General features: G+C 40.0%; 2 protein-coding genes across 2 annotated transcripts in view; one reads left to right on the forward strand and one right to left on the reverse strand.

Annotated features, from left to right (window-relative positions):
- The window catches only part of PIK3C2A (phosphatidylinositol-4-phosphate 3-kinase catalytic subunit type 2 alpha), a 75,347-nt gene extending 73,773 nt beyond the window's left edge, over positions 1–1,574 (reverse strand). The window contains exon 1 of the mRNA XM_054827823.1: positions 1,530–1,574. The gene's annotated coding sequence lies outside the window, so the exon portion shown is untranslated. The remainder of the gene's footprint in view (positions 1–1,529) is intronic.
- Positions 1,575–1,664: 90 nt separating this feature from the next.
- Positions 1,665–16,785, forward strand: part of NUCB2 (nucleobindin 2) — a 31,001-nt gene continuing 15,880 nt past the window's right edge. Inside the window, exons 1-4 of the mRNA XM_054827825.1 lie at positions 1,665–1,906; positions 14,283–14,426; positions 15,088–15,195; positions 16,495–16,621. Of these exons, the coding sequence (XP_054683800.1) occupies positions 14,283–14,426; positions 15,088–15,195; positions 16,495–16,621 (379 nt within the window). The 5' untranslated portion in view covers positions 1,665–1,906. The remainder of the gene's footprint in view (positions 1,907–14,282; positions 14,427–15,087; positions 15,196–16,494; positions 16,622–16,785) is intronic.

Raw genomic sequence — 16,785 nt, forward strand, 5'->3', positions numbered from 1 at the left:
TTGAGAGAGAGGGAAAGTTCCAAGTAGTGTCAACCCTATTACTTTAATAGCTTTCTATTACCACAGATGTCATTATAGACTGTTTACATTCCCATTTTTCTTTCACATGCATAAACCCAGAAGCTACAATTTTCAATCACTTGGGACTCCAATTCTCATTATAATTAAGCATTCAAAACCCCATGACAGTTTTAAGTATCTTGCCTAGACTGCACAAATCCCTCAATAATTTATTTTTCTCTCATTTGTATAAACTATTGCAACAGCTTCTAAAAAAAGTTAATTAACCTGCAGATATTTCTCTTGTAAATCAGAATAACAGAAATACAATGTACAGTAATAAAAGTTTTTCAAGAATTTGTACATGTCAATATATTTTTTTTTAAATATGAGTACAGGCTCACAGTATTGACATACATTAACAGGTTACAACTAGAATCTATGCTTAGTCCAGAAACATATCTTTTTATAGGAACTACAGTGTATTTGCTATTACAGCTAGTATTTACCTATCCACTACAAATATCTTTCCTCAATAATTTCTGAGCACTTTTACTGCTGAATAAATGCCCAGAATTAGTAAAAAAAAACCAGGTACCCCACTTTGAAACGGGACAGGAATGGAAATCCACAAATCAAACCCCAAGCTTACACCAAGCATAAACAAGTGTGCAGGCTGACTAGTTTAATCCGCATAGAGGTCAAGATTCCCCCACACACACACACCTTTTTCTCCTCTGTTTCTAAGGGGGAGGGAAAACCAAGTCTGAACGCAGTAAGGCTCAAATGGGTGAAAAAGAATTAATAAAAAGAGGAAGGAGCAGTCATAGAAAAGGATACCTGAAAATACAGTTTCTCATTCTCGTGTATCAGTTCCCGACTGGACACCTAAGAGTAACGATTTACGGCAGCTAAGAGAAGGTTTGCACGAAATGCCATCGGTGCAAGAAGTACTTTGCACAGAAGGAACCAATGGAAGCGACGGGGTTTTCACGGAGGACATAGGAGGGAAACGAGATATCAAGAAACAGCTTCCGTCCCTAGGAGCAGCAAACTTTCGACCACCTCGCTGCTCCCGGCGGCAGACGCGCTCCCGCCGCAGATCGAGCGAACGGAAAGAGCTTTTTCTTCTGCAACGCAGCAAAGAGCGGCGCAGCCAGGGCGGGGGTCAGCCGGGCGGGTGCGAGGGGACGGGGGTGTTTAGAAGACGGCACTGTGTCCCCAGCCGCCGGGGCTGGCGCGTCTCCCCGCAGAAGCCACAGGCCGGGGTTCCCCTCAAGACCACCCGCCGCTACCCGGGGCGCGCGTGGCTGAGGCAGGGCTCGGGCAGAGGGTGCCAGGGCTGAAACTCCCCGGGGGCCGCCCGGAGCACCCCGGACTAACGGTCCCCTCGCCACCGTCCAGCCCCCCCGCCGGCCGCGCCACAGCCCGCCCCTCTGCGCGGCTCAGGTACGTGCCGGCGTCCCCACCTCCCCCGTGACGCCAGAAGCACACGGCCCGAGCCCGCCCCCGCGGCGACCGCCACGTACCTTCTCGGCGCAGGCAGCCCTGGTGGCGACCCGGCCCCTCGCGCAATCTCGCCTCGGCGTCCTGCGCTGCCCAATCAGAGTCCTCCGCGACGTCCGAGCGGGGGTCACGTCCGGCCAATCACCGCGCCTCCAGGGGCGGGACTTGTCCCCATGGCAACGGGAGCCGGGGCCGCCGAAGTGCCGTGGGGCTGTCGCGCCGCACCGTACGGTACCGCGCCATATCGTACCGTATTGTACCGTGCCGCGCCTCGCCGCGGTGCCGAGCCCCGCAGATCCTCAGCAGAACACCCGGGGGACGCCCCCTTCATCCCCGCGCGCAGGAGACATCTCGCCCTTAAGCAGCAGCGGCTCCTCTCCCGCCGCAGGAGGAGCGAAAGGTAACATCGCCCGTCCCAGGCCGCCCCCAGAGCGGCGGTGCCCCCCTCGGTGGCGGAGGGGGCCGGCGGGGGGCGCCCCGCGGGCGCGGAGCGGGGCGGAGGCCTCGCGGCGGGGCAGCTCCTGTCAGAGCCGGTGGGGGGGATGTGGGGGGGCGCGCGCTCTCCCTCGCGGGGGTTTAACCGCCTTCCCTCCCGTCAGATTTGAAAAAACGAACTAACGGTAATGCAGGGGGAAACGGTGCGCGCGGTGGTGCCGGGAGGCGGGCGGGCGGGAGAGGGGAGCAACTGAAGTTTGGCCGAGTGAGTCCTGCCACCCGCCAGGAAGGAGGCTGCCCAGGTTTCCCTTCCTCCGGCCTCTACGCGCGGGTGCCAGCCGCCAGAGTGAATGGTTTTTCAGGAAGTAACACTTTAGCAGCCCCGCTGATCGACGCGTTAAGCGGTTAGCTTTAAAGCACCAGGAGAAATTAATGCATACCTGGCAGCAGCAGCAAAATCTTGACTGGTTGGTAATTGCACAACCGCAGGAAAAAACTTCGGTTGCTTTGTCCAGGAGACTAGACTGGTTTCACTAGAAAGAATCTAGCTTTTCAGTATTATGCTTACAGTAGTACCACTGAAGGAGCTAGGTAAAATACTCTAGTGTCAGGCAAATCACTGTATTCAGAAAATATTCCCAAAGAGGAAAAGGTTGAAACGTGGTTGTAGAGAGGTAACATTTTTTTCTGAGGTGAACATGGCTATGGTTTCAAAAGAGTTCACATGTGGCACCATTTTTGTCAGCTTGCAGGAAAAAAAGCTTCTGTTCTTTGAGTTGTAAGTATTTGCTGTGGAGAAATAATGTCCAGCATTTCCAAAATTAGACCACCACAGTAACAACAATGAAGCACCAATATACCGCAGTGTCAGGTTCAACGTGGATGTTTGCTTTGGGTTTTGTTCGTCATCTTGTTTTCTCCCACTGTAGCGGGTTGACCCTGGCTGGAGGCCAGGTGCTCACCGAAGCCACTCTGTCACTCCCCTCCTCAGCTGGACAGGGGAGAGAAAATATAACGAAGGTCTTATGGGTCGAGATAAGGACAGGGAGATCACTCAGCGATTACTATCACGGGCAAAACAGACTCAAGTTGGGGAAAATTAATTTATTACCAATCAAAATCAGAGTTGGATAATGAGAAAATAAAAACTAAATCTTGAAACACCTTCCCCCTACCCCTCCTTTCTTCCTGGGCTCAACTTTGCTCCTAGTTTTCCCTACCTCCCCTCGCCAGCACAGGGGGACAGGAAATGGGGGTTGTGGTCAGTTCATCACACGTTATCTCTGCCACTCCTTCCTCCTCAAGGAGGAGGGCTCCTCACACTCTTCCCCTGCTCCAGCGTGGGGTTCTTCCCATGCAAGACAGTTCTCCATGAACTTCTGTAGCATAGGTCCTTCCCATGGGCTGCAGTTTTTCACAAACTGTTCCAAGGTGGGTCCCTTCCGTGGGGTCGCAAGTCCTGCAAGCAAACCCATTCCAGCATGGGCTCCTCCCTCCATGGGTCCACAGGTCCTGCTAGGAGCCTGCCCCAAAGCAAGCTTCCCATGGGATCACAGCCTCCTTTGGGCATCCACCTGCTCTAGCATATGATCCTCCATGGGCTGCAGGTGGATATCTGCTCCACCATGAGCCTCCATGGGCTGCAGGGGGACAGCCTGCCTCACCATGGTCTTCTCCAGGGGCTAGAGGGGAATCTCCGCTCCAGCACCTGGAGCACCTCCTCCCTCCTCTTCTTCTCTGACCTTGGTGTCTGCAGAGTTGTTTCTCACATATTCTCACTCCTCTCTCTGCTGTTGTTGTTCCCCAGCAGGTCTTTTCCCTCCTTAAATATGTTATCACAGAGGCGCTACCACCATCACTGATGTGCTTGGCCTTGGCCAGCAGCGGGTCTGTCTTGGAACCAGCTGGCATCGGCTCTGTCAGACAAAGGGGAAACTTCTAGCAGCTTCTCACAGAAGCCACCCCTGTAGGCCTCCCGCTACCAAAACCTTGCCACACAAACCCAATACATCCACTCTAAAGACAAGTCCTGTAGTTGACTTAGTATTGGTGCAGTTCGACCCAAGTTCTGAAGTGACTGTCCCTCTCAACTAAACAGAGCAGCATGGGAAAGATTCCTACTCTAAAGACTGGATAGGAGATGAAGAGCGACTCAAAAATTGTTTGAAACCAGTTTTTGTTGTAACCTTTATGGGCCTCTGCTTAAGACTCACAAAAGGTTTATGGGAGAAGCCCACATTTCTGTGAGCACTTACCATCCACTTATATCTCTTACTGTCATTTGCTACACAATTATCTTGTACGGTCACAGTGCAACATTCACCACGGGCTGCAGATTATTAACCTGATTATGTACAGTACCTCCTAACTGTGATTGTGTATTTTCCCTTGCTACTGTAATCTTTTGGACGATGGCAGTATATTATTTTAGAATAAGAAAGATAATTACATAAAGAAAGCAATAACGTAAGTCTATCTTTAAACAAATTGCATTGTAGTAGAACAGTGTGAATCTCATTCACTTCTAACCAAGGTAATGAACATGAATAAAAAAAAAGAGGGAGAAAACAAAATTATAAATTAATATTGCCCATTGGGTCTGCTGAAAACTTCCATTATCTATTGGATGCAAAGGCATCTAATTTAGGCATTTGATGTAAATTTGCTTGTGGCTTGATGCTATAATCCAGCTTAAGATACCATTGTTTGGTATCTGAAATTATATTCAGAAAACCCCATCAAGCAAATAAAAACTAAGCAACAACAAAAAGAATTATTTTATAATAAAACTAAGAAGTTTCTGTAACTTGGCTGTGTAGTAGTGGTAGTACTACTCAACATAAACTTTGATTTCATATAAGCCAAGTTAAAGGTTTTCTGTCAAAAGCTGCCCCCAAGTGATCTGTATATAACTGAAATTGTAATTATGAAAGGGGAGAGCGGTAGTTCTCTGAGATAATAAAAATTTAAAATATTATTATATTGACTCAAATGTCAGAGGTGTGGAAATATTTACTCATACTTCTAGTCATACCCTGACGAAACAAATGCACTTTACCAAAGACAGATAAAATCCTTTACTATTAAGTTAAAAGCCCCTATCAGTGTTGCCTTGATTTGAACTCCTGTGCAACAAAGGTGTTTATCTAGTGAGGTATTGTGCTCTTGTCTATTTGATTGCTCAGTAAGCAGAAGAGATCTTTGTGAAGTTCCTGTTAGATACACAGTAGACACAAGCCTTCTAGATAGGGATATGCTTCTATGTAATTAAAAACATGGCCAGGTACTTAAGCCCTATCAAATGAAATCAGAGGCAAAATTAATGTTAATTTCAACAGGTTTTGCTCTTACGTACTATGCATAATTCGACAGTCGGAAGAGTGAAAGAAACTGCATTTTATTAGAACCGTTTTAATCATATTCAATTGTGAATATTATTCTTCATCGTATATCAATAGGAAATATATAGACCCTTTTCGTGATTACATTTCTCACGCTTTATATTCTTTATAAAACAAAAGTGGGACGTTTATGCGTATTTGGATTCCTAAGCAAGTAGAAATCAATGGGAATTAGCAAATTATGGAAATAAATCTCATTAGGCAGCTATCATTAAGTGCCTAAATATTTTTAAGTCTGGCTCCATATCATTAAATCTAGACTTATTCTTGTTAGCTATGTTGTATTTTCTTTCTGAAGGAGAAAAAAAGTAGAAGTCCTGAGACATTCCTGGTTTACTTTAGTATCATCATTTGTTGTTGACTAGAGCAAAATGCATATTAGTAGAATTATTGAAATCCCTTTTGATTTGAGATTAGGGTTTGAGCAAATACTTTGGTTGTGTGTAGCACCATATTCGAAGTGAGGTTGCTTTTTATGCCAGCACTGACAAAACTGCTGTTCCGTTTATACAAAATGAATTCGTGAGATTCCAGGTATGCTGTTGTATTTTGTTCCGTGTGGGAACTGAACTTATAGGAAGTAAGCTATATTTCTAGTGGTATTTTTTTTGGTTTTGAATTTGCTTTTGAAGTTTATAAGAGTTTTATCAAGTATGCATTGAATTCATTACAAGTTTTTGCTTGAGTTTTGGTTTCCTAAAACTTTTTTTTTTTTGAGCCAGATTTATTGGAAAGAATTGATAAAATCATGCAAGTTTCTTTTAAAAACAAGACTAATATCTCAGCATTCTTCAATTAGTAAGATAGCTTTAGAAGATACTGATACTTATTTTTATGAAATGATGATAGGGAAGTTCCTTGGAGGCAGGTAGTATTATAAATATGTTTGTGTATTTGTGTATGTGCCCACAGGTTTTTAAATAATGAACCATTAACATTGCAACAAGAAGCAAAACCAGTTTTCAAACTTACAACAGAGCTAAGCACATGTAGCTGGAGCCATATGTTTTGGTTCTATGCCATCTTTATTTCTGGACATACAGTTCCGTTGTGAATAGTACTTGCTTCTTTCCCACTTGAGCATTCGTAGTTTGTCTTACTATATTGTATCCCCCAGTATTTGGGTGACTCATTTAATAAAACAGCTGAAGTGTATTTTTTTAAAAAAAGGTTCTGTCAGCAAATGTTGTACTACACACAGTTGAGGCAAACAGTCTTTTCTGAGAAGCTGAAAAAAGAAGCTGTTCTATCAGCCAACTTTTAACTCTAAAAGAGAATGCAGATCAAGTGCAGTGAGAAAAAGCTAATGTACAAGTCAAAAGAATTTAAGCAAAGTAAACAGGATGAGAAGAAAGGATTCCACTGCCTGTATGTACTTAAATAATATTGTTTTATATAAAATTATATTTAGGTACAGTATTAAAGTACTTCTTGGAAAAAATAAGGACTGTCTCGTGGTGCAGAGAACTGAGTGGTATGTACTGTAACAGAAGATTAGGACAGCATGTCCAGGTTGAAACCTGATGGATATTGGCTAGAAAAAAAGAAGCAACATCTGAATCATGGGGTTAATGGACAACTTTGACAGAAGAGAAAAAATGCTTGAAGGATAATGAAAGGAAAACTGTTGCTGCTTGTGTGGGTGGGACATTTATCATAAGAGGAGAGAGGGAAAAATGATGGTTATGTATTAACTTTTAAAAGGATGAATTCTTATTTGGAAAGAAAGGTATGCAGGTGATTCTGTATTTTGAAAGATAACTTGTAAAGGGAAAACTATTGCAGATTGTAGCCATTTTCCTTTTCACGTTGTCTTCAACAAGAAATCTATATCTAGAAGACTGGTGACCTAGTGAAAAGACATCTTCACCACAACCAGAAGTTTAGCTTAGCATCTTGAGTTGAAACAGGTTTTTGCACTTGCTTCTCAAAACTGTTGCCACATTTTAGCCATGCTTATACCAGCTTAACTCATGGACTAACATTGTGAACAAGATGCTTTAACTATAGCTTCATTGACTTTCATCGTTGGTTAACATATGATAGCTTACAGCGTTTGTGCAGCAAGTCCTTCTGAAAGAACAGGGAGGAACTAACACTGATATTTTAGGTGTTTCCAAACAAAAAATATGGCAGAAGACATATCTGTTTCTGCCTAATTTCAAACATTTAATGTATTTTTTTGAGATTTTATGAGCTAATCAATTTATATATTTCCAGATAATTTTTAAAGAAGTAGAAGACCCCATGGAATTAAACATTCTCTATTTAAACTGTGATATAGAGACAGGTATATCACTGTTTCAGAGAGGTGAAAACAGATTCAAGATGCTAGATGTCTAACTCAAACTGCCAAAGGAGTACTTTACATAGTTCAGATATATTTGTAATATTCTAGTGCTGAGGTTAGAATGCTCTTAGAAAGATGAAGATCAGTAGATCTATTTTATCTCTTTCCTGTTTTTTTCTAGATGCAGCACTGCATATGAAGATTTTTCACTTCTCCAATGTACAGCATTAAAATAGGAAGTCACAGTATAGTCATGACTATAGAGAATATTGCTATCATCCTGCATGTCTGCATTGTATCTTACACAGGTTTAGTTATTTCCATATCAGATACAGCAGGTGTGCATGATATTTTATGAATAAGTAGGCTTATTTGTGTATTCTATAAGTTTGGATTTATGTTTACGTTGCCCATCATGGTACACAGGGGTTTGGCAAGTGCAAAAGTGCAATATGATATTTACGGTGTTGTGCTCTCTTGCTTTGTAATCATTCACTGAGCCTCTACATGTGCAGACACTGCGCACTATACACTGATGTCCTTATATGTTTTTGCCTATCTGAGTTTTAGAAAATTTGACATTGGGTGTTACTTCTTCAAAAATATTTGTGCTTTGCTAGGGGAGACATCAGTACCAGAATTATGCTGTTTTCTGGGCAGTGGGTTTTAAGTTAATGAAAAGTAAATTTTCAGGTTTACATTATAAACACCTGGAGTTGTGTAAAATCGGTGTGCTAATGCCATGTTTAGATGCTTGTGTTAATGTTGCTAGAATAAACTTTAGAAGCTCCATTTTGTACTTCTCTTTCAAAGCCCATAGCTCTTTATAATTCAAATGTCCGATCCTGTTCCATTGAAATTGACAGGAATTTGTGATTAACTTTAGTGGGATCAAGACCAAGGTTGCTGGCAGACAGCCTGCTTCTTTTCCAATTCTATTTTTCTGTTCATGCAAGTACATTGGTGGCTCTATTTTCTGCTGACTGTCTCATTCTTTTGGCTGTCGCTCTGTTTTTTTAAAATACTTTATACTCAGAGAGGTTTTTATTTTTTGTTTTCCCTGAAAGCTTAGGATATTTGCTTTGTTTATAAACTACAGTATTTGTCAGTTCTAGAGCACTATTATGATTAGTTCTCATTCTGTATTACAAATAGAAATGTCTGTTTATCCCTCTAGGAAAGATGAAATTGATTTCTGATACAAGCAGATAAGAGTTGTGCTACCTTTTCATCTAGGTGGGCTACATGTCTTTGACTACAATCACTTAATTTCCAGATGACAATTGTAACATTAGCTCTGTCCATCTGTCTTTGAGAAAGTAACCAGTCAACTGGGCAGATTCATGACAATTTCTATTTCTATTAAACTATATAGCAGCAGGAAGAATAGTAATAATAATAGACTCAAGCAGTGCACCCATGGCAGGGCACAAGGGTGTATGCTGTGCATTATGTACCACTGATGGCCACGATCAAATTGACATTGCTCCTCTTCTGCAGCACTGGGAGTGTCTGTTGACTTGGTGGCTCCTAGTCCTTACAGAAGAAACTACATCCCTGGGTCAGACACATAGATTCACCCTAAAATGCCTGGGAATGGATGGGCATCCAGGAATGGGTTTCTCAAAAGTTAGGAACTCTTGAAGGTAGCTGGTAACAGGCTGAGAGTGGCATGAACTCTTAGTAGTAAAGTGTTTAGTGGAACAAAAACTGGAACCCCAGTTTTCCTCTCATCCTGCCTGTTGTCACTCTTCCTGAGTTGCTGAATTTGAGAATCATGCTGAGTATTTTCTTGCAGCTGATTAATGTTAGAATTTGCAATGGGCCTGGTTTCTGTCTTCTAATATGTGTCAGAGTAGAATGTGCTCAGTGACTCAGTTATGACTGTCACACTCTAAAGGTTGATGCGTCTTAGTCACCTGATTTTATTGAGGGAATTTTGATGAATATAGTCTTGGACTAATAGATACCTAAATACAGTAACTCTGTATTCACTAGGTAATTATTTTTTATTCTAATGAATATATTTCCAATTTACTTGTTATAGCACAGATTGTGTAAACAGTTGGGTTCCTCAAAATACTACAGGAAATCCTGTATTAAGCATAGTAGTCTGCAAAGTCACCTGCAATGATAGAGAGATTTTTTTGCTTATGCATTTTGGTCTTCTCTGCTTTTAATTCTTCCTAGTGCTTGTGGATTTGTTTTATCAAAAAGCCTACAATAAAAACACCCTATGCAGAACCTGAAACCAAACTCCCTGATGGGCAGTAGATAGCCTTCTTTTCAGAGCAGCTTATTACATCAAATAGATGTGAAGAACATATTGTGATATCATCCAGGCCTTCCCCTTATGTATGACAGCGTGTGATTACAAAGGTTGGTATTTCCAAGGGAACCCATGAGCACAAATCCCATAGAAAGTCAGCAGATCCAATGGCACTTAGTTTCATTAGGGCTTTTGATAGATAAGCTCTGCTGACTACTGCAGAGGTAGTTTAAGGTGACATAGCTCCAGTTGCCCATCCAAATCTGCTGGAGATACGAGGTTTGGCAGACCAGCATGGTTGCTTACATCTCAGTTGTTTCAATTCAGCATGGACATTTTATGTATCAGTTTTTCTGAGTAGCATGAGAAAGTCTTAAAAATTTAACTGTGTGTCCCCCCTTCGGCCTAAACTGACAATCTCAGTCTCCACAATTATTCATGTTACTAGAAGTTGTAGGTCAGCACCTTTAAAAAGATTGTTTATGTCTTTAAAATGGATCAAAGACCAGGTGTCATTGTTGAAATGTTGGCTTTAGTACTTGCCATAGGCAAAGAATGAATCAGTGCCGTAACTATGGCTAGCACTTGTGTTTCTGGCTTCTCTGCCATGGTTCATCTCACTACATGACCTGTTGGTCTTACATGAATTGAGCATGCTCAAATAATAGCCATATATGATTTTCAAAAACACTATTTTACACATCTTACATAACTAGAGCAGGTTATGATAATACTAAATTACTTTTATTACCATAATTTTGTATATATGAAAATACTTGGTTGGGAAAAATACTAATCCAACTATCAGGGGTCCACATTTTTAGCATTATGAGAAGCTACAGTTTCTTTAAGTACTTCAGATATACATAACCTTTTAAAAAATATTTCTAAAAATAGTGAACGTATAGTTATTATACTCATATACTTTATAAGTCTTTGGGTTTCCATTAGTTTTGTTTCATATCCATTGTTTAGACTTCCTACATACTTACCAGTTTACTAGACTGCCCCATTCATACTCCGCAAGAATTTCAGCAAGGTGGATTTTTGTTTTACCTAAATCCTTTGACTCCTAAATCCTTTTGTTTTACCTAAATCCTAAATGACTGCGATGCTCTGTGTTTACAGAAGTTACTGCCCAGGCTATTCATCCAGAATCTTTCAAAGTAGGTTTTAAGGTTCAGTCCTCTCCTATTCACTTTTTAAATACACTTACTTGAAAGATACTGAATCGTTTGCCTCACTCTTACTTTCTTTCCTGTTTCTTTCATCTGAAAATGAAAGCACAATGGCTTCTTCACAACTGTATCTCAATCTGCTTTGGAAGTGAACCATCACCTTGAAAATATTCTCAGTCCTACCTGTAAAATTTACGAACCTTTCTTGTTAAGAAACAATGTTCTGATAAAATCTATAGCATAGCCTAGGCCACCCAAGGTTCTTCTATTTCAAATCAGGTATTAAAGGACTGGAAAAGATTCAGAGAAGACTAACAAGCATGATCAAAGGTCTGGAAAAGCTTCTGTAAAAGAGATCAGTAGGTAAGCTAGTGCTCTTTAGGCTGGAAGAACAAGGACTGGTGTATGATCACTGTTGGAGAGCTATAATATGGAAATCTTTTCCAATACAAGAACTTAGGGGACCTTTGAACAAGGTAAATGGATGACAGGTTCAGAGCAGAGATGGTTCACATGACATATGTTATCTATGCAACTACTTGCTGTACTTGTCATATTACAGGTAGACTGTTACAGAAACACTATTTTCTATTTCTATCTAACCTGCTGCACAGGTTAAGCTATTTCCACTTTCCATTTGTTGTACTCAAGCCTACATGGTGATCCAGCTGTGTTCGTACATTGACAGGTGTATCAAAATGTCTTGGTAAGGATAAAATAACAGGCAACAGTGTTCAGAGAATGACTCTAACACCAGACATGACAATCTACTTTTGGAAAAAAGAGGACAAAATTAGGTAATCTTGTCCATGCAAGACAGAAGAAAAGTTAAGTGACAGTAGGGTGGTGGTTGTCTGCCAGCTAAAAGAACTGATGGCCTGCATAACATATATAAACTTATTAATGTTATCCATGACATTGATACATAAAATGAGCTGTGCCACTAATGGATACAGACTCAACTGATAGCTTCTAGTTCAGGACTTCCCAGCAGTACTGTTAATCTGCCCTAGTAACCTAGCCTGGCCTGAAGATCCAGTATGAAGACAGGAGAGGAGACTTCTGGGCAAGTCCATTCACTTGGTGATTTGGTTTATAGAAGTCATCCAGTAGTACTCAAAAATACTCAGTCTTGGCCTTTACATCGAGATTAGGACAATTGAAACCCTAGTATTTGTTTGTTATCATTTCCTGTGATTAAATCCTGTTGAAATGACAAACCTAGGTACAGCATTTATACAACAGTATTCTGTAATTAAAAACATCTGAAGTATTGGATTTTTGGCGTTTTTAAAAGTGATAGTGAATAACTAACTCCATTCATCAGCTTTATAAAGTCACTGCAAGCCAACAGCTTGTGTAGAAGTGTAGAAATTAACTTATTAATTCCAGCAAATCAGTCTGGGTTTGTTTTTTTGTTTGTTTGTTTGTTTGCATGTTTTAACGGAATGACCAACGAAAGCTAATCAGACTTGCTGTTGTGAATCTGACAGTAGTGCTGACATTGAATCTAATACGCTCAATATGGCAGCAACAATAGCTCCTGCTAGCCCATCTGGTAATGATCAGATGTTATTCATTTTTTAAATGAAAGTAACAGGTATTTGCTGTAACTGAGCAGAATCCATTTAGGCTCTTTTTGCTGAAGATGTGATTAAGCAAAAACAGTTTCAGAGAATTCTTGTCATTTGTGAGCCTTTGACATAGAAACGGAAAGATGGATAGGTGGATATATTTTTATCTCCAGCTAATCCTTCATCCCCAACAAAAAAAAAATATCTCTGCACATCTTGTATGCATTTCCCATTTTTTTTTTCTTAATAAGAGTGCTTTCTTTTACGTAATAGTTATATGAATAAAGGGTGGCAATAATGCTTAAGTAGCTACTGTTATCTACATTTATTGCCTTAGTAAAGGGGCGGCTTAATCCAAGCAAAAGTAATGCGTCACTGTTGAGTACCAGAGCACGTAGTCAGAAAAACTGGTACTGACACTGTAATTACAGTTTGTCCCTCCCACTCCCCCAAAAAAAGGAGATTTGCTGCTGGTGAACATAAGTACTTTTGAGAGAATTACTTGCATGACTAGTTAAAGCACTTGTACAGAAATTGTCCTTGTAGCAATACTTTCGATTTGTTTGCACATTTATTGAATATTGTGTCTTTTTCTTTGACATATCTAATATAATTTTAGACAGTATTTGACTGGCAACTTTCACTTTCCAGGAGGTGATTTATATTACTAATGTAACATTGGAATTTGCTCAAGCTTTTTATAGAATATCCAGAGACTTTGGACTGTCATAGGCTGAATTGGCTGAATTGTCTCAAGAGTCTGACTTCACTGTCAGACGCTGGATTACCATCATTACTTTTTTAGCTGGATTTCCTGTACTGACACTGTTTAAGCATTCCATCTTATCAGTTTCTGAATGAATTGGGCTATTTTCAACCAAATTTGATAGAAGGGGAGAAGACAGAGGTTAAAAATTCTCAAACTGCTTGGTGCTCGTTAAACTGTGTGCGAGTTAGCCCCATATAAGACGCCAATTGAAGTCTAGGGGAGACTAGCTTAATAAAGCCCCAGCCTCAGCAACAATTTCAGATACTGTGAACACTTTTTTCAGGAATCTCTGTCAACTTGAAATACAGATATAACATGCATTGTAAAATATTTTTTCTGCAAATAAATTTTGGATGGGATCTTGACTTCAAATTAGGCAAACTACTCCATTGCTGAAACATAAAAACTACTGGCATTACTACACTAAGATCTGATTCAGTGTCCATGATTATCTTTAGGAGTTTGCCAATAACTTCAGCAAAGACATGATCAGAGTAGGAACATCAGTATTAGTTATGCAAGACTTGGCCATCCTAAACAAGTGTATGAACATTGGGTATTCCCACCTGTTCTGTAGAGCCATTGATAATATTTCAACATGTTAAAAATCTCTCACCGTTTACAATACAACTTAGGTTTGCCACAACTGTAAGATAGTCTGAGGAAATCTGCTTGTGTAATAATGGCCTTTAAAAATTAAAGCTGTATTTAATTTTTTGAATTTTAGCGTTCCTTGAGAGCAGTAGAACATGTGGGAAGTGAGTTATTACAGGTATCTATGTAGGAATGTCAAAAATTTCTAATCAGTACAGCATGATAACATTATTTATGTTAATTTTTGTGACTTGATCTCATTTCAGATGAAGTTGGTACCTGTCCTGCCCCCACGGTGTATTTTGCTGATGACATGTCTCCTAATGGCCTTGGAAGCTGTACCTATAGACATAGATAAGACAAAAGTCAAAGGAGAAGGCCATGTAGAAGGAGAGAAGGTAGAAAATCCAGTAAGTGTAATGAAATTTATCTAATTAAGTATTTTTTTCCTAATTGTTAGTAATCTGGCTATAGCAAACCCTTCCTGAAATTCAGATGTTCTTTACTGGAGTTACTTGCAGGAAGGAAACTATTATTAGCCACTATTGTCATACAGTCTACCATCTACTATGGTGAGGTTCCGTTTAAATTTGTTCTCTCTTTTTTTTTTTTTTTTTTTTCCCCCATGAGCTGCTAAGGGTGAGGTGGCACATGGAAGGAATTCCCCAGCTTACAATAGGAAGAACTGCTTACTGTTCCACAGAGAATTCTTTCCAGCAATTGAGTGGTGGCTTAGGAAATTCCACTCAGTGATTCCAGTTCAGTGTTTAAAATAGAACAGTAATGAATGAATTACACTGTTTAAAAAACAAAACAAAACCAACAAAACTATATTAACATGACAAAACACTTGTTTAATGACATGGATTGCTAAACACTTTTCCTTGTCAGTTGCTGAAACAAATGAATCATAACAATAAGTTGTTACAGGGCAATGGTGCAAATCAGAAAAAACGAAGATATGTAAGAAAGTATAACACCTGTGTTGCTGAAATTTCAGTTTAATTGTTTTTTTTAAACAAAATCATATGTTTGGTAATATATTCTTTTCTCAATTTCTTTTTTTTGAAGGATACAGGGCTTTATTATGATGAATATCTCAGGCAAGTAATAGATGTCTTGGAAACAGATAAGCATTTCAGGGAGAAACTCCAGACTGCTGACATAGAGGAAATAAAGGTAGGTACAAAAAAAGAGTTAAATTAAAGTTGGTTAAATCCATAATCATGAGCCACATATGTGTATTTTTTCTTCCTTTACTTGTTTCATACTCCTCTCAGTTTTTGTGAGCTTAAATTTCCTTTCATTTTTATTTACTTAGTTATATAACTCTTACTAGATCTTTGTCTTTAGTCAAGGGACAGCAGAACTTCTGTTCATTAAAGAATATCCCATAGCATTAAAAAAATCCAACAACATTTACTCGAATACATAGTTTCTGCCTGTCTATTAAAAAGCCAGTTTTAGACTTCATACAGGTAGGTGAACCTTCACATACATCAAAACAGCTGCAAACATATTTCTCAGTTGCTGTTGCCTGCTGCGTAATTTGGAACACTGTTTTGAACATAGAGGTATATCTGCCTTCAGAGATTAAGACAGTGTCGCAAATGAATATGATGACATGGAAGAGAATTACAAGAAAGTCAGATTTTAAAGTATGGGTTTATGCTAGAGGTAAAGTCAGTGTATATATGAATAAAATAGACCTCTGGCTTTCTCCACTGCTGTCCCTTCTTTTGTGCCAATCCACATAGGACTCTCTCCAAAACCTCACTGCATTCTTGTCTTTTCTACTTTAGTTCCTGGCTCTAGGTGGTGGCTGTTCTGCATTCCCCTTTATGAGCTAGAAATTCAGCAAGGGACAGGTAGGAAACAGTCTAAAGCAATAGACTTAAAGAGGAGATCCTGCCTTTTGCGTTTTCTTTAATCCCTCATGTTGCCGTTGGCAGCTTTTGGCTCCTTTTTCTTCTGTGCTACATCTAGTATAACCCTTGAAGGTTAATACCCATTTCCAGATCCTCATATATATTCTTGCAATACACATTGGTGACTGTTGCTGTGCTTGTACCTTCTCTCAAGTCATAGAGCCGTCATCAAGTAGATGAAGGACACAGCACTTTGTGTGCATCTCACAGTTCTTTTGAGCTAATTTGAGAACAGTTGATCAAGAAATTTGTCACCACTTAAACATTACTAGGTATTGCTGCTTCAAGGTCATGCTTTTCCTCTTTGGAGGAGCAAGATACTTAGAAATTCTCTTTTCAGAAAGCTTTTAGGATTCCTCTCTGTTTCTATAACCATAGGCTTAAAAAAATTTGAATCTGCTCTTTGAAAAAAATTTAACATTCTTACAGCGTGGGCTACAGTATTGCCAAAGACTGCCACTAGTCTGCTGTCTTGCAGCTCATGTCTAATGGGAATCCTAAAGGCTACTTTCTTCTAATTTTTATACATAAAACTTTTGGTTTTTGACAGAGTGGAAAACTAAGCAGAGAACTTGATTTAGTAAGCCACCATGTGAGAACACGGCTGGATGAACTAAAAAGACAAGAGGTGGCAAGATTAAGAATGTTAATTAAAGCTAAAATGGATTCTGTTCAAGGTAAGAATACAAAATTTACCTAGGTGAGTTAACAGATGGGATTGTGTGGGAGAGGTGCCCGAAGTCCATCAGTTATGCTTTGTTGTCAACAATAATGACTGTAAGCTGAAAGTGAGTGTCCTTTCTGAGCTGGCCTAGGGCCAGTAAGACCCATCTTTATAGGA

Source organism: Grus americana, chromosome 5 (genome assembly GCF_028858705.1).
Source record: "Grus americana isolate bGruAme1 chromosome 5, bGruAme1.mat, whole genome shotgun sequence".
NCBI classification, from domain to species: Eukaryota; Metazoa; Chordata; class Aves; order Gruiformes; family Gruidae; genus Grus; species Grus americana.